Source organism: Oncorhynchus gorbuscha, linkage group LG23 (assembly GCF_021184085.1).
Source record: "Oncorhynchus gorbuscha isolate QuinsamMale2020 ecotype Even-year linkage group LG23, OgorEven_v1.0, whole genome shotgun sequence".
Classification (NCBI taxonomy): domain Eukaryota; kingdom Metazoa; phylum Chordata; class Actinopteri; order Salmoniformes; family Salmonidae; genus Oncorhynchus; species Oncorhynchus gorbuscha.
Genome location: NC_060195.1, coordinates 6,714,006 through 6,733,386, shown reverse-complemented (window position 1 = coordinate 6,733,386; position 19,381 = coordinate 6,714,006). Strand labels below are relative to the sequence as shown.

The following is a 19,381-nucleotide window of genomic DNA, read 5'->3' as shown; positions in this document are numbered from 1 at the left end:
ACAGTGCCCCCCTCTTTCTCAGGCGGTTATTGGAGCCAGATTGACGAGGCTAGGCTGGTGCAGTGCCCCCTCTTAGTCAGGTAGTTATTGGAGCCAGGCTAGGCTACGCTACAGCAGAGCCGATGCATCTTGGGGTGCTTGTTGTGGTCAACACTATACTCTACACACCCAGCTAAAACAATGCAGGCATCTTCTGTTTACAGTACAGCTTTAAGAGGATGGGAGAAGATGGGAGCTGTATTATTTGCTGTAGGCTCCTCCTCTCACAGTGATGTCAGTCGGAGGCAGAGAGGCGGGCAGTACTGAGGGATCGGATTCATACAATACTACTGAGACAACTAGGCACAGTTTAGCACACTGATACAGCATACCGTCGGCCCCGCTGTAAGTGATGCCGCACTAAGGAACACTTTCACCCAAACTCCTTTGGGGGACAGAACACTACCCAGGCTACAGTTCATTTATGTGTTATTTTTTGTTGTTGCTGTATAATAACCTTTACAAAAATGAAAACAGTTTTTGTCAGAATTGAAGTTTTCAGACATCGTACCAAACTGTTTCATTTTTGCGCGTTCTTGGATGGAAGTTTATGCGCTTGGAAGCTTTAACACATGCTGAGTGAAACGATCTTCCATACAAGCGGTTTTCACCATTTATATCAGGAGAAAACATTTAAAAAACACACACACACACGTAGGGCTAGGGCTATTTCATGTGACTCAATCAACTTGGACCATCAGCATCTCTCCTGCCGCACCGTAATTGAACCACGCTTAACTCAAGATATCCGAAGAGGATTTACGTCGGCTCTTCGAGTTACAAAGTTATTCCGCAAGCAATGCTTTTTTTGCCTTTCGAATGTGGACCATAGACTTTTTATGACATGGATCATTTTCTGTAGCGGATAACCCTATTTATTTGCGTTATATTTGATTCCCGCTACCAGAACAGGATCTTTTTCTCTCCTCTATTCCACTTCAGTGTAATTCTATGGCACTTCTTCTAAAGCAGTGATGTCGCTACGTGACGGGAATTGCGATTGATTTGACATATTCTGTTTCAAAGGGATATAAGGTAAGCATTATTATTATAATCACTAGAGTCAAGTAAAAAAAATGGTAACAACATTGATGTATAGTATTAGCTTATTTAATTCTCAATACCAGCCTACAAGTTGTCAATGTCTCATGTCATATGGAAATGTTATGTACATTTTAAGAGGAAATTGTTCAACCTATATAGATGAAAATACTTTATGATGTCGGTATCGCTAAAGGAATCCGAATTTACCACAAATTTACGCAAACCTGCCGACCATCTGCCGCATCGCAGTTGATTCGCATCCCTCGATAACTGGGGTTGCATGCATGCCACCATAATGTTGTCAAATAATTTATAGATAAAATTACAAGAATCACATTCAGTGTTAAAACGAGGAACCCCATTGCGCCATGTCTTTACGCATCGGATTTGGTCAGTCCGTCCATAGTGCAAAAAAGGATTCCGTTCATCGTAGCTATTATAGTCGCCGTTATAGTTATGGTCACGATCTATTTCAAAACATTTATATTTACTTCAAGCAGCCTATAGGATATTACTCACTATACTTTTCAACCATAGCTGTCGCATGACCATTATTTTCGGCCGGGCATGAGTTATTCAATCCGTGCATAGTCAATATAGCTACATTGTTTTCAAATCAAATGTTCAAGCTAGGCTACAGCATACCTTTCGACAGGTGAGTTTTTTTTTGACTGCATGTTTAATAAGCAAGTTATCGTTGTTCGTCAGGAATCGCAGAGCGGTCACCAGCTGGCACAGTCACCTAACACCAACCTTAACCACGCTGCTAACCCACATGGCTGTTAATGACTATCCTGACTAGTCCATAACTTCCTGGCTAATATCATTATGGATAATGCACACAGAGCCAGGCAGGCATCTTTCAACTTCGGGGGCATTATCCTCTTTCCCATGAGCATTGCCAGTAGGTCCATTTTTTTGACATTGGACTGATTAGTGCTCTTGAGGAACACATATGCTGTATAATAAACACAGTATACATACACTCCATGCTCGAAAACGACACCCAATAGGCTATAAGGGAAGCTAGGGAACCATATTGATGCTCAACGTCCCCGGTGCTTCATTGTATTGAGGGGATTCATTGGTCAACAGATCCGTCAGTTTCCATCTCTCCACATTGCCTCTAAAACAGCAGGCGATGACATACTGTTATTGAAGCTTAGGTCGATTCGATTATCTAACTAACCATAGGCCTATACCGTATATGATAAAAATGGAGGCTATTCATATATTTTATTCACGGATGTTATCCAGATTGATTGGTTAATGATTTCCTGACTTAGATGACAAGCCTGAATTTACTCTTAGACAAATGTTTTCTGATAATTGATATGGATTGCAGTGCAGGCTAACAGAGATTGATAAAAGCTTTAGTGCTTAGATCTAAACTTGTTCAGAAGTGTTCATAATCTTAGTTTTATATACATTTAAATGTAGGCCTATACCACTGCTTGGTAGACCTTAGTTGTGGTAACTAACCACTGCTTAGTAGACCTTAGTTGTGGTAACTAACCACTGCTTAGTAGTCCTTAGTTGTGGTAACTAACCATTCCTTACTAGACCTTAGTTGTGGTAACTAACCATTCCTTAGTAGACCTTAGTTGTGGTAACTAACCATTCCTTACTAGACCTTAGTTGTGGTAACTAACCATTCCTTAGTAGACCTTAGTTGTGGTAACTAACCATTCCTTAGTAGACCTTAGTTGTGGTAACTAACCATTCCTTACTAGACCTTAGTTGTGGTAACTAACCATTCCTTAGTAGACCTTAGTTGTGGTAACTAACCATTCCTTAGTAGACCTTAGTTGTGGTAACTAACCATTCCTTAGTAGACCTTAGTTGTGGTGACTAACCATTCCTTAGTAGACCTTAGTTGTGGTAACTAACCACTGCTTAGTAGACCTTAGTTGTGGTAACTAACCACTGCTTAGTAGACCTTAGTTGTGGTAACTAACCACTGTTTAGTAGACCTTAGTTGTGGTAACTAACCATTCCTTAGTAGACCTTAGTTGTGGTAACTAACCACTGCTTAGTAGACCTTAGTTGTGGTAACTAATCATTCCTTAGTAGACCTTAGTTGTGGTAACTAACCATTCCTTAGTAGACCTTAGTTGTGGTAACTAAACCACCTTAGTTGTGGCTTAGTAGACCTTAGTTGTGGTAACTAACCACTGCTTAGTAGACCTTAGTTGTGGTAACTAACCACTGTTTAGTAGACCTTAGTTGTGGTAACTAACCATTCCTTAGTAGACCTTAGTTGTGGTAACTAACCACTGCTTAGTAGACCTTAGTTGTGGTAACTAATCATTCCTTAGTAGACCTTAGTTGTGGTAACTAACCATTCCTTAGTAGACCTTAGTTGTGGTAACTAACCATTCCTTAGTAGACCTTAGTTGTGGTAACTAACCATTCCTTAGTAGACCTTAGTTGTGGTAACTAACCATTCCTTAGTAGACCTTAGTTGTGGTAACTAACCATTCCTTAGTAGACCTTAGTTGTGGTAACTAATCATTCCTTAGTAGACCTTAGTTGTGGTAACTAACCATTCCTTAGTAGACCTTAGTTGTGGTAACTAACCATTCCTTAGTAGACCTTAGTTGTGGTAACTAACCATTCCTTAGTAGACCTTAGTTGTGGTAACTAACCATTCCTTAGTAGACCTTAGTTGTGGTAACTAACCATTCCTTGGTAGACCTTAGTTGTGGTAATTAACCGTTGCTTAGTTGAATGATAAACTGTTATTCTGCTAATTAAGTATGACACCTGAGTATTTCACCTGGATGTGCAGTTTTATATTTGACTGAAGTTGCCTCTTACAAGTCCACACACTGATAAGCAGTTGGTTTTTACATTGCATTATGGGTTTTATAGCTGCTGAAGCTATAGCAATAGTGTCCAAAACAATGATTCTTCAGTCACATCCTTCAAAATGTAGTTATGAATGGCTCTCCTCTTTCCCCTTATTATTTGTATGATATTATTAATATTATAATTAATATTGTGATTAATAATACCAATCACTTTCTCCTAATATCCTCCTATATGTAAATAGCTGAAATACTCTATTATCCCTGCACATGGTACATTTGGTATTGGCACTGACCCTGTATATAGCGTTCTATCTTATTTACTATTTCTTGTGTTTTTCTTATATATATATATATATAGTAAATAAGATAGAACACTATATACGGGGTATATATTATTAGTTATAACTGTGTTGATATTAATTAATAATTAATAATTACCCTGTTGGGTTGAGCATGCAAGTTAAGCATTTCACTGTACTTGTGCACGTTCCAATACAATTTGAACTATCATTGTATTTGAATTGTATTGTCACACACATGATGTTTCAGTAGCCTAACTTCCACAACGATTCAGAACGATACAGAATAATTTGCACCTGCGTAATGTAATGTCTGTATCATAGAGCATGGCCACCATCAGACGCACGAACAATGATGGTATCAATTGTGTGTGTAATATGAGTATTTAACAGTATAGTCTTCATCGACTATTTGGCTAACACAACAAACATGTTTTATTTAATCCTGCTGCATTGAACAATTTTTTTCCAAATGCGTAGATGTAAAAAAAAAATTATAATACTGGTTACTAAACAAATGGTTTCTCGAGAATTCTAGGAAAGGGCACAGAAAGCAAACGAAAAATATATATATATATAACTAATACTATTCACTACTCTCGATAGCTACCAATAGTTATTTGACTATCCAATCAAACGTTTGAATAAAGCAAATGTTAGCAAAATATTGATTATTTTACTGTAGCATTATGTAGCATCAAATGATAGTGATCTTTATATTGGCGTTGGTCGTATTCCATGTGTAGTTAACTAATATGTCCCTTTACTGCCCTCTAGAGGTCATTTACAGTAATATCAGATTAACTGACGTGACAAGATGTGATAAGGATTTTCGTGCCAATTTATGTGAATTTATCACGTCTGTGTTGGTGATTGTTAATGCTGGATGGAATATCTTGAAGTCCTCTTTCTTATATTAAACAGAAATTATTTTGATTATTATCTCATCGTGTTGACATTTCTAACTAGAAAATATGGGAGAGGAAATTTGAAATGTTTGATTTATTTTCCCTCGGTGTTGATATATGATTGAAGCATTTACTCTACATTGGGTCCTAAATTAGATTTTTTTCACAAATTTGACTGAAAAATTAAGACATATGGAAATGGTATTTGTCTTAGCCGAACACAATTAACGAAGAGTAAATATGATTTAGCTATTTTACAATGGTTCATTCTTATCAGCAGGAACCCCTTTGGCATTTGGAATTTAATCTGCCCCAGCTGTGAAGACCAAAGTCATTACTCAGTCAAGAGAAATCCACCATTATTCCTCTTGTGACAACTAGATAAGGAAACTTCGAGGCTATAGATCTTTTAAAGGGAGACTGAATAGATCTTGACAATAAACCTGTCTGTCTGCCAGTCTGTCGACGATCAATGGTACCAGGAGAGATAGAGCCTGGCGTTACCAAGATTGTGTCCCTTTGCAAGTCCAGCTTGCAATGCGTTTAGAAACATCTCTTAATGTACAGTACCAGTCAACAGTTTGGACATAACTCATTGCAGGCTTTTAAAAAAAATAATTGAAAACTATTTTCTACAATGTAGAATAATCGTGAAGACATTAAAACTGAAATAACACATATGGAATCATGTGGAGACCCCTCCCCCCAAAAAGTGTTAAACAAATCAAAATATATTTTATATTTGAGATTCTTCAAATTAGCCATCTTTTGCCTTGATGACAGCTTTGCACACTCTTGGCATTCTCTTGAAAATAGTAAAACAATAAAGAAAAACACTGCAATGAGGTGTGTCCAAACTGGCGCTGTATATCCATGGAAACCCACATCACAGTCTTTTGGATAGAGGAGTTTGTTGCGGCTCCTCCATTGCTGGAGTCACTCCATCAAACTTCCATTTTAAGATGCCAGATCAATAGATTCTTTGGGAAAGTGAAGGTGTTTCCCCCCTCTGCCCCCCTCTCTCCTCTTCCACAGGTCAGTCTGATAATACTACCCTGCCCGCGTGGCCTGTCCATCATATTGTCATGTAAAGTGATCCAGGAGCTGTCTGCTACTAGCCCCCCCTGCTCAGCTCTGTCTCCAGAGAGAGAGAGAGAGGAGAGAAGCAGAGTTGTCTGCTACTAGCCCCCCCTGCTCAGCTCTGTCTCCAGAGAGAGAGAGAGGAGAGAAGCAGAGTTGTCTGCTACCAGCCCCCCCTGCTCAGCTCTGTCTCCAGAGAGAGAGAGAGGAGAGAAGCAGAGTTGTCTGCTACCAGCCCCCCCTGCTCAGCTCTGTCTCCAGAGAGAGAGAGAGGAGAGAAGCAGAGTTGTCTGCTACTAGCCCCCCCTGCTCAGCTCTGTCTCCAGAGAGAGAGAGAGAGGAGAGAAGCAGAGTTGTCTGCTACTAGCCCCCCCTGCTCAGCTCTGTCTCCAGAGAGAGAGAGAGAGAGAGAGAGAGAGAGAGAGAGAGAGAGAGAGAGAGGAGAGAAGCAGAGTTGTCTGCTGAGTCTCACAGCTCAAAATAACTTTTTCTGGAATCTAGTAAAATGTTTGCATGGAAAGATGTTCTGCTTGATTGACATTGAAACATTAAAAAAAAAATGTCCTCGACATTATTTTTCCCGATTCTTCATTGCCAAACTGTACATGTTTTGCATTTGTAAAGTTGAAGCTCATTGCTCAACCCCATCAGATCCAATGTATAGTTTTGAAGAGAGTGTTTATCATTATCCATGGTTTGGTTCAGCCTTGGACTCCTCTTCACACGTGGCACAGTGAATAGTAATGAACCCTTCTTTGCCTTTAGGAAAGGTGCCAACTTCACAGTCAAGCAAATCACAACCCCCATGCAGCGTTTCATTCATATGACAACACTGTTTTATACTGCAGAGAGTCACCTTCAAATAGATGTCTGTCATGTAGATACCGTCAGCCATGTTTTTCTATCCCAACAGGATTCTAATGAGTCTAAACCTAACCCTATAATGACTCTAACCCTATAATGACTCTAACCCCATAATGAGTCTAATCCTAACCCCATAATGAGTCTAATCCTAACCCGATAATGAGTCTAATCCTAACCCCATAATGAGTCTAATCCTAACCCCATAATGAGTCTAATCCTAACCCCATAATGAGTCTAATCCTAACCCCATAATGAGTCTAATCCTAACCCCATAATGAGTCTAAACCTAACCCTATAATGAGTCTAAACCTAATCCTAACCCTATAATGAGTCTAATCCTAACCCTATAATGAGTCTAATCCTAACCCCATAATGAGTCTAATCCTAACCCTATAATGAGTCTAAACCTAACCCTATAATGAATCTAAACCTAACCCCATAATGAGTCTAATCCTAACCCTATAATGAGTCTAATCCTAACCCTATAATGAGTCTAAACCTAATCCTATAATGAGTCTAAACCTAACCCCATAATGAGTCTAATCCTAACCCTATAATGAGTCTAAACCTAATCCTATAATGAGTCTAAACCTAACCCTATAATGAGTCTAAACCTAACCCTATAATGAGTCTAAACCTAACCCTATAATGAGTCTAAACCTAACCCTATAATGAGTCTAAACCTAACCCTATAATGAGTCTAATCCTAACCCTATAATGAGTCTAATCCTAACCCCATAATGAGTCTAAACCTAACCCCATAATGAGTCTAAACCTAATCCTAACCCCATAATGAGTCTAATCCTAACCCCATAATGAGTCTAAACCTAACCCTATAATGAGTCTAAACCTAATCCTAACCCCATAATGAGTCTAATCCTAACCCCATAATGAGTCTAAACCTAACCCTATAATGAGTCTAAACCTAATCCTAACCCCGGTGTAGTACAGCTGTTCGGTGTTATGTACGATCTCTTTTACAGATGAGCCCTGCAAAAATGAATCAAACACAAACAATATACACAATTACAAAACATATTAAGAATAACAGACACATTTATCAACTTAGTGGTCTCTGATCATCACTCTGAACTGACTAAGGGGGAGCAGAACATCTCATTTCAGAGAGCTCTGTAAGTTGTTCCACATGAAGGGGGCCACAAAATAAAAAGCAGCTTTACCCAACTCTGTGGAGACCGAAGGGGCCTCCAGTGTTATCCAAGCCTGAGACTGGGTTTGGTCATTTGGAAGTCTAAATTGAATTAATGATGATAAATACACAGGAAGTTTCTGCATGAGTGCTTTGTAGATAAACACAAGAAAATACCGCTCTCTCCTTACATACAAAGAGGCCAACCCAGTTTTTGAAACAAAACACAATGGTGAGTTTTACAACCATCACCAGTAACAAACTTAAGGGCCTAATGGTGAGTTCTAGAACCTTCACCTGTAATGAACCTAAGGGCCCAATGGTGAGTTCTAGAACCATCACCGGTAATAAACCTAAGGGCCCAATGGTGAGTTCTAGAACCATCACCGGTAATAAACCTAAGGGCCTAATGGTGAGTTCTAGAACCTTCACCTGTAATGAACCTAAGGGCCCAATGGTGAGTTCTAGAACCATCACCGGTAATAAACTTAAGGGCCTAATGGTGAGTTCTAGAACCATCACCGGTAATAAACCTAAGGGCCCAATGGTGAGTTCTAGAACCATCACCGGTAATAAACCTAAGGGCCTAATGGTGAGTTCTAGAACCATCACAGGTAATAAACCTAAGGGCCCAATGGTGAGTTCTAGAACCATCACCGGTAATAAACCTAAGGGCCCAATGGTGAGTTCTAGAACCATCACCGGTAATAAACCTAAGGGCCTAATGGTGAGTTCTAGAACCTTCACCTGTAATGAACCTAAGGGCCCAATGGTGAGTTCTAGAACCATCACCGGTAATAAACTTAAGGGCCTAATGGTGAGTTCTAGAACCATCACCAGTAACAAACTTAAGGGCCTAATGGTGAGTTCTAGAATCTTCACCTGTAATGAACCTAAGGGCCCAATGGTGAGTTCTAGAACCATCACCAGTAACAAACTTAAGGGCCTAATGGTGAGTTCTAGAACCATCACCGGTAATAAACCTAAGGGCCTAATGGTGAGTTCTAGAACCTTCACCGGTAATAAACCTAAGGGCCTAATGGTGAGTTCTAGAACCATCACCGGTAACAAACCTAAGGGCACAATGGTGAGTTCTAGAACCATCACCGGTAATAAACCTAAGGGCCCAATGGTGAGTTCTAGAACCATCACCGGTAATAAACCTAAAGGCCCAATGGTGAGTTCTAGAACCATCACCGGTAACAAACCTAAGGGCCTAATGGTGAGTTCTAGAACCATCACCGGTAATAAACCTAAGGGCCCAATGGTGAGTTCTAGAACCATCACCGGTAATAAACCTAAGGGCCCAATGGTGAGTTCTAGAACCATCACCGTTAATAAACCTAAGGGCCCAATGGTGAGTTCTAGAACCATCACCGGTAATAAACCTAAGGGCCCAATGGTGAGTTCTAGAACCATCACCAGTAACAAACTTAAGGGCCTAATGGTGAGTTCTAGAACCATCACCGGTAATAAACCTAAGGGCCTAATGGTGAGTTCTAGAACCTTCACCGGTAATAAACCTAAGGGCCTAATGGTGAGTTCTAGAACCATCACCGGTAACAAACCTAAGGGCACAATGGTGAGTTCTAGAACCATCACCGGTAATAAACCTAAGGGCCCAATGGTGAGTTCTAGAACCATCACCGGTAATAAACCTAAAGGCCCAATGGTGAGTTCTAGAACCATCACCGGTAACAAACCTAAGGGCCTAATGGTGAGTTCTAGAACCATCACCGGTAATAAACCTAAGGGCCCAATGGTGAGTTCTAGAACCATCACCGGTAATAAACCTAAGGGCCCAATGGTGAGTTCTAGAACCATCACCGTTAATAAACCTAAGGGCCCAATGGTGAGTTCTAGAACCATCACCGGTAATAAACCTAAGGGCCCAATGGTGAGTTCTAGAACCATCACCGGTAATAAACCTAAGGGCCTAATGGTGAGTTCTAGAACCTTCACCTGTAATGAACCTAAGGGCCCAATGGTGAGTTCTAGAACCATCACCGGTAATAAACTTAAGGGCCTAATGGTGAGTTCTAGAACCATCACCAGTAACAAACTTAAGGGCCTAATGGTGAGTTCTAGAATCTTCACCTGTAATGAACCTAAGGGCCCAATGGTGAGTTCTAGAACCATCACCAGTAACAAACCTAAGGGCCCAATGGTGAGTTCTAGAACCATCACCGGTAATAAACCTAAGGGCCTAATGGTGAGTTCTAGAACCATCACAGGTAATAAACCTAAGGGCCCAATGGTGAGTTCTAGAACCATCACCGGTAATAAACCTAAGGGCCCAATGGTGAGTTCTAGAACCATCACAGGTAATAAACCTAAGGGCCTAATGGTGAGTTCTAGAACATTCACCTGTAATGAACCTAAGGGCCCAATGGTGAGTTCTAGAACCATCACCGGTAATAAACTTAAGGGCCTAATGGTGAGTTCTAGAACCATCACCAGTAACAAACTTAAGGGCCTAATGGTGAGTTCTAGAATCTTCACCTGTAATGAACCTAAGGGCCCAATGGTGAGTTCTAGAACCATCACCAGTAACAAACTTAAGGGCCTAATGGTGAGTTCTAGAACCATCACCGGTAATAAACCTAAGGGCCTAATGGTGAGTTCTAGAACCTTCACCGGTAATAAACCTAAGGGCCTAATGGTGAGTTCTAGAACCATCACCGGTAACAAACCTAAGGGCACAATGGTGAGTTCTAGAACCATCACCGGTAATAAACCTAAGGGCCCAATGGTGAGTTCTAGAACCATCACCGGTAATAAACCTAAAGGCCCAATGGTGAGTTCTAGAACCATCACCGGTAACAAACCTAAGGGCCTAATGGTGAGTTCTAGAACCATCACCAGTAATAAACCTAAGGGCCCAATGGTGAGTTCTAGAACCATCACCGGTAATAAACCTAAGGGCCCAATGGTGAGTTCTAGAACCATCACCGTTAATAAACCTAAGGGCCCAATGGTGAGTTCTAGAACCATCACCGGTAATAAACCTAAGGGCCCAATGGTGAGTTCTAGAACCATCACCGGTAATAAACCTAAGGGCCTAATGGTGAGTTCTAGAACCTTCACCTGTAATGAACCTAAGGGCCCAATGGTGAGTTCTAGAACCATCACCGGTAATAAACTTAAGGGCCTAATGGTGAGTTCTAGAACCATCACCAGTAACAAACTTAAGGGCCTAATGGTGAGTTCTAGAATCTTCACCTGTAATGAACCTAAGGGCCCAATGGTGAGTTCTAGAACCATCACCAGTAACAAACTTAAGGGCCTAATGGTGAGTTCTAGAACCATCACCGGTAATAAACCTAAGGGCCTAATGGTGAGTTCTAGAACCATCACCGGTAATAAACCTAAGGGCCTAATGGTGAGTTCTAGAACCATCACCGGTAATAAACCTAAGGGCACAATGGAAAACAGCATCTAGTGTTTTAAGGATGGTTGCTGCTGCATGCATGTAGATAATATCTCCATAATCTATAATAGACATTAAAAACCTCTTAAGGATCTCTACAGATCTGTGTCCCACCAGCGGGATGGTTGAGCTAATGTGCGCTAATGCGATTAGCATGAGGTTGTAAGTAACAAGACATTTTCCCAGGACATAGACATATCTGATATTAGCAGAAAGCTTAAATTCTTGTTAATCTAACTGCACTGTCCAATTTACAGTAGCTATTACAGCGAAATAATACCATGCTATTGTTTGAGGACAGTGCACAGTTATGAACTTGAAAAGTTACTAATAAACAAATTAGGCACATTTGACACAAATTATTTCACAGAAAGGCAATGTTTCATTGGATCAGTCTAAAACTTTGCACATACAAAGAAACAAACCTTGAACTTCAACTTCTTAACCAGCTCAGTGAAATGTTTTATAAATGACACTTTGTCATCAAACCAGATACCAAAATATCTTTATAAAGGAACTCGCTCAATTTTTATACCGTTCAAACTAGTCATTACAAATGCATTTAAATATGGATCCATTTGGAACCTAAAAAAACCCATGCATTTTGGTGTGTTTGCATTTGGCACTAACTTTAGATCCAACCGTTATCTCTGCAATGGTTGAAAATCAAACTTCAAATGTGAAAAGGTTTGGTCCACTGATGGGGCAATGGAATTCAACACTGTATCATCTGCATACAAATCAATATATATATTTTTACAGCATTACTAATGTTATTTATATTGATTGTAAACAGTAGTGGGCCGAGTAATGAACCTTGGGGAACCCATTTATGTAACTCAAGGAACTCCGATTTGATCCATCTACTGTGATGGCCTGAGTTTTGTCACAGAGAGGACAGCTTTTTCAACCGAATAACATGGTCTACAGTATCCTATCAGGACAGCTTATTCAATATAATAACATGGTCTACAGTATCCTATCAGGACAGCTTATTCAATATAATAACATGGTCTACAGTATCCTATCAGGACAGCTTATTCAATATAATAACATGGTCTACAGTATCCTATCAGGACAGCTTATTCAATATAATAACATGGTCTACAGTATCCTATCAGGACAGCTTATTCAATATAATAACATGGTCTACAGTATCCTATCAGGACAGCTTATTCAATATAATAACATGGTCTACAGTATCCTATCAGGACAGCTTATTCAATATAATAACATGGCCTACAGTATCCTATCAGGACAGCTTATTCAATATAACATGGTCTACAGTATCCTATCAGGACAGCTTATTCAATATAATAACATGGTCTACAGTATCCTATCAGGACAGCTTATTCAATATAATAACATGGTCTACAGTATCCTATCAGGACAGCTTATTCAATATAATAACATGGCCTACAGTATCCTATCAGGACAGCTTATTCAATATAACATGGTCTACAGTATCCTATCAGGACAGCTTATTCAATATAATAACATGGCCTACAGTATCCTATCAGGACAGCTTATTCAATATAATAACATGGTCTACAGTATCCTATCAGGACAGCTTATTCAATATAATAACATGGTCTACAGTATCCTATCAGGACAGCTTATTCAATATAATAACATGGCCTACAGTATCATATCAGGACTGTTTATTCAATATAATAACATGGTCTACAGTATCATATCAGGACAGCTTATTCAATATAATAACATGGTCTACAGTATCCTATCAGGACAGCTTATTCAATATAATAACATGGCCTACAGTATCATATCAGGACTGTTTATTCAATATAATAACATGGTCTACAGTATCAAAAGCTTTTGTCAAGTCTACAAACACGACAGCACAAGGCATTTGCAATATCATTTACAACAAGCGTAGCAGCCGTAGTAGTGCTATGTTTTGGTTCAGAATCCAGATGGATTTATATTAAGAACAATAACAAGGTTTACAGATTGATAATAACATAGCTGTTTGTTGACCAATGATTCTAGTATTTTCACCAGACAAGGGAGCCTGGAAATGGGTTGATAGTTAATTTAAAAAATCACTACTGTTCCCTGTTCTTATGGAGTGGTAGAGAAAACATTCCAAGCTATTGGAATATTTCTTGATACTAAAGTAAAAAAAAATATATATAAAAAAAAATAAGAATGTTTGTTACTGAGGCTGATGCATACTGTAAGCAAAGTCTGGTACTATTTTTTTTATTTAACTAGGCAAGTCAGTTAAGAACAAATTCTTATTTGCAATGACAGCCTAGGAACAGTGGGTTAACTAACTGCCTGTTCAGGGGCAGAACGACAGATTTGTACCTTGTCAGCTCGGGGGTTTGAACTTGCAACCTTCCGGTTACTAGTCCAACGCTCTAACCACTAGGCTACCGTGCCACCTCTACACTCTAACCACTAGGCTACCGTGCCACCTCTACACTCTAACCACTAGGCTACCGTGCCACCTCTACACTCTAACAACTAGGCTACCGTGCCACCTCTACACTCTAACAACTAGGCTACTCTGCCGCCTCTACACTCTAACCACTAGGCTACCTTGCCACCTCTACACTCTAACCACTAGGCTACCCTGCCACCTCTACACTCTAACCACTAGGCTACCCTGCCACCTCTACACTCTAACCACTAGGCTACCCTGCCGCCTCTACACTCTAACCACTAGGCTACCGTGCCACCTCTACACTCTAACCACTAGGCTACCGTGCCACCTCTACACTCTAACCACTAGGCTACCCTGCCACCTCTACACTCTAACCACTAGGCTACCCTGCCACCTCTACACTCTAACCACTAGGCTACCCTGCCACCTCTACACTCTAACCACTAGGCTACCCTGCCACCTCTACACTCTAACCACTAGGCTACCGTGCAACCTCTACACTCTAACCACTAGGCTACCCTGCCACCTCTACACTCTAACCACTAGGCTAGCTGCTGCCTCTACACTCTAACCACTAGGCTACCCTGCCACCTCTACACTCTAACCACTAGGCTACGCTGCCGCCCCTACACTCTAACCACTAGGCTACCCTGCCACCTCTACACTCTAACCACTAGGCGACCTGCCACCTCTACACTCTAACCACTAGGCCACCCTGCCACCTCTACACTCTGACCACTACGCTACCCTACCATCTCTACACTCTAACCACTAGGCGACCTGCCACCTCTACACTCTAACCACTAGGCCACCCTGCCACCTCTACACTCTAACCACTAGGCGACCTGCCACCTCTACACTCTAACCACTAGGCTACCCTGCCACCTCTACACTCTAACCACTAGGCAACCCTGCCACCTCTACACTCTAACCACTCGGCTACCCTGCCGACATGTTTTACAATACATCACAACGGCATCACAATGCATTATACCTGCAGACTTTAAGTCTCCCCTTCGTCCAGGTCTCCCTTGTAAAAAAGGGAGACCTCAATGGAACGTCCTGGATAAATACACGTGAAATACGTAACGTTTTGAAGTGTCACGTGAGCATAAATTCTAATCCTAATAACCTGAAAGTTGTTCTTGCTATAACAAGCAGAGCGACTGCCATCTTATCTCTATGGTCCCTCTTTGGATGGCCTAGTTTGTTTTTGGCAACAGGGACCTTTGCCCTCTAGCCAGGTTTCAGCACACAAAGCTTTGATATAATTGGTGGAACTACCGATCAAGCAAACTGGCATAAAATAAGAAAACACTGATATATTGATACTGTCAGATGGTGCTGAAACCCTTAGGCTGTTGATTTACTATTGACTATTTACTAATTTTACCATGAGCTTAATGATAGAGTGAGAGAGAGATCAGTCAGAGACCTTCTTTTCTATCTAAGAACAATACATGTGGCATGTTAGAGAAAACGATCAACTAATGTTACTGATTACATTGGTATGATTATAATATTCTAATGTGAGACATGGTGGCTTTCGTAATGTGTCGATTCATTGTTGTGCAGAACATGGTGTTGTCATATCGTAATGTGTCGATTCATTGTTGTGCAGAACATGGTGTTGTCATATCGTAATGTGTCGATTCATTGTTGTGCAGAACATGGTGTTGTCATATGGCATTCATGTCATCTTTCATGTTACTGGTTATTTAATATATTTATTTAGATACTCAGTAAATGAGTTTCTGAGTTAATGATCAATGTATTTCTAATATGTGGTTCAGGAAGATGGATGCTGCCTGCATCCTGAGTGGTAACCTATTCCCTATATATATATATATATATTATGATGAATTTATTTAACCTTTATTTAGCTAGGAAAGTCATTTAAGAACATATTCTTCTTCATAAACCCCTCCCCTAACTCGGGACGATACTGGGCCAATTGTGCGCCGCCCATGGTGGGACTCCCAATAACGGCCAGTTGTGATACAGCCCGGGATCGAACCAGGGTCGGTTGTGACGCCTCTAGCACTGAGACCGCTGCGCCTATACAATGCACATACGTTGTACTTTTGACCAGGGGACAAATCTGAAGTGTTTTTTCCCCATGTTTCCTGCTCGTGATGATCTGACTGATTCCCAAAAGCTACGTATCTTTAAAGCCCTGATGACACCCCCAAAAGGTAATAATAATAATAATATATGCCATTTAGAAGACGCTTTTATCCAAAGCAACTTACAGTCATGTGTAAATACATTCTACGTATGGGTGGTCCCGGGGATTGAACCCACTACCCTGGCGTTACAAGCGCCATGCTCTACCAACTGAGCTACAGAAGGACCATAGGTCAACTCATGTGCCAAAAGTACTACCTCACACCAGGTAAACTCGTCAAACATTCATGCAAGGTCGTCTATTGACTACGCCAATGATGATCTCCTGCGGCGAGGAAAATATGAATTGGTTGATTACCTCAATGTAACGGATTGATGGAAATGTGTGAACTAATAACCTTTTCATGTCTTTGTGTTCAACCGGAGGTGTCGGTTAATTGTGTAAAACTGCTGTTAATTTGCTCTCAAAGACATTGGAGATATGCAGGCTCAGAGCTAGTTAGGTTGATAGGTCAAGTTCAACCCTCTCCATTAGTGAGAATCATACTAATTACAGTCAGAATATATGGATCTGGAATAGAACTCTGTTTCTTATATAGTGCACTGTGTTAAATCATAGAGAGCTGGTCACAAGTAGTGCACTATACAGGGAATAAGGTGCCATTTTCAGATGTAACCTGGGTATCATGTAACTTTTGCAGTAACAAGATCATTTATCTTCCCCTCTCTCTCTGTTTCTCTTTCTGTTTCTCTCTCTGTCTCTCTCTCTCTGTCTGTCTCCCTCACCCCCTCCGTCTGTCTGTCTGTCTGTCTGTCTGTCTGTCTGTCTGTCTGTCTGTCTGTCTGTCTGTCTGTCTGTCTGTCTGTCTGTCTGTCTGTCTGTCTGTCTGTCTGTCTGTCTGTCTGTCTGTCTGTCTGTCTGTCTGTCTGTCTGTGTCTCTCTGTCTCTCTCTGTGTCTCTCTGTCTCTCTCTCTCTGTCTCTCTCTGTCTCTCTCTGTCTCTCTCTCTCTGTCTCTCTCTCTCTGTCTCTCTCTGTCTCTCTCTCTGTCTCTCTCTGTCTCTCTGTCTCTCTCTGTCTCTCTCTCTCTCTCTGTCTCTCTCTCTCTCTCCCTCTCTCTCTCCCTGTCTCTCTCTGTCTCTCTCTCTGTCTCTCTCTCTCTCTCTCTGTCTCTCTCTCTGTCTCTCTCTGTCTCTCTCTGTCTCCCTCTCTCTCTCTCTGACAGAGTTGCATCCTTACAAGGAAAGCTCCCATCCTCTATGATTATGGACTTAGCAGGTCAGACTCATGTGTTGGTGGTGTTGCTCACCTGCCTGGTCATGCTGTCCTGGGCCCAAGAGAAGGACTACACGGTGAGGGAGGAACAGCCCGAGAATGTCCGCATCGGGAACCTACGGAAGGACTTGGACCTGAACCTTGACCCTGACTTCAAGCTGACCTCGCCACTGCAGTTTAAGCCTGTCTACAAAACGGGCGATGTGCCTTTGGTGAGGGTAGAGGCCAACACCGGGGAGATCTTCACCACGGCTCACCGCATCGACCGCGAGAAGCTCTGCTCGGGAGTATTCAGCGAGAAGCGCTGCTTCTACGAGATCGAGGTCGCCGTTCTGCCTGACGAGATCTTCCGTCTGGTCAAGATCCGGTTCCTGATTGAGGACATCAATGACAACGCTCCACTCTTCCAGTCCACCGTAATAAACATCTCCATCCCAGAGAACACTGCCATCAACACCCGGTACCCCGTGCCCTCTGCATTTGACCCAGATGTGGGGATCAATGGGATCCAACACTATGAACTTGTCAAGGTGAGCTCACACTTCTCTCTATCAGGTTCGAGTGACTGTCACTGCTTGTGTGATTGACATAAAGACCAATAGTTTGTTATGTTTTATGAATAATTTGTTTTCATCCTTATTCGTTGGAAAAATAATTACACCAGAAGATTGTAATTTGTGGCATTTACCACTAGCATAAATCATTTTACCGTCATTGAAGATTCCAGAAAAGACAAATGTACAGGCAAAACCTAACTAGATATATGATAAGATAACTAGCTACATACAGTACCACCCCTTCCCAATGTCACTGCTGTTCACCTGCATTTAGTTGAACCCATAAGGCTGTGTGTTAGTAGAGCTGTTCTTTGCTGTTAGACTTTACGGGCCACGTTTCCACGCTTAAATCAGAACAGAGCCTTAGGCCACCATGTAACTACAATGCTTTCTTTGAAGAGGCTTTATGTTATTATGTGTATCAAGTGATAAGCGCGGTGTCGTTTTGCTATAAACCAGACACAGCGTGTTCCTCCAATTTTCAGAGGGGGAAAAAAAAAGGTTTTATTGTTGGGAATATTGTAGATTATTGACTAGAAAATGAACTGTGTTATGGTAATAGGTGCCTCGTGCAGAACCCAATGTTCTTTTTTTATCATCTAATTGATGTTCTATTCAATCGCAGCGCAATATTCTCACTTACCTTAATGAAGTCGTCCTAAAAACAGAAAGTAGGATAATGTCATGCATTCTCCAATTTATAGTCTAGACAATACTCAATACGTCGTGGAGGAAGATGAATATTGCAGATTATCTGAGGCCTGCTTGCCAATTCAAATTCAGATCTTTTTTTTGAGAGAAGATAAAGCACAACATTTGCTGTACGGAGGTGGTACTAAACACACACACACACGTAAAGTAAAGTAAACAGACAGTCTTCTAAAATAATCAACTACAATGAAAATGTTGCTTTGCAGAGGTTGTCTCATCTCTGTGACATGAGTATGTTTTTTTGGGGGCGGGGAGTGTGAGATGGTAAAGAGTCTATCAGGGTGTATCAGATTAAGTGTGCTTTGTGTGAACATTAACAGTATCCTTGCTACCCATGTCCTACTTGATTACCAATTTGCATTTTTATGAGTCATTTCTATGCCAAGACCTCCCCCGCTGAAATGTCCTGAATTGTTCATGCCTGGGAAATGACCAGCCAAGTATTCTGCACATAGCAACGATGATGTTCCCCAGTCATTTCCCTTATTTTTTATTTCCTCTCATTTATATTATTACTTTTCTATTTCCTTGTTTTATTTAGATTCAATTTATTTATTTCGATTCATTTCCTATCATAGCTTCTTTTTTTTCCCTAGTTAAATTTCAATTTCAATTAAGTTGCATATCTTATCTTGTCTTGGGTAAATATTGCTGTTTTATATTTTCTCTCCATCC

The 19,381-nt window shown here is 40.9% G+C and overlaps 1 protein-coding gene across 1 annotated transcript in view; it reads left to right on the top strand.

Annotated features, from left to right (window-relative positions):
* Positions 1 to 376: 376 nt before the first annotated feature.
* Positions 377 to 19,381, top strand: part of LOC124011550 (protocadherin-11 X-linked-like) — a 53,498-nt gene continuing 34,493 nt past the window's right edge. Inside the window, exons 1-2 of the mRNA XM_046325008.1 lie at positions 377 to 1,074; positions 17,389 to 17,968. Of these exons, the coding sequence (XP_046180964.1) occupies positions 17,423 to 17,968 (546 nt within the window). The 5' untranslated portion in view covers positions 377 to 1,074; positions 17,389 to 17,422. The remainder of the gene's footprint in view (positions 1,075 to 17,388; positions 17,969 to 19,381) is intronic.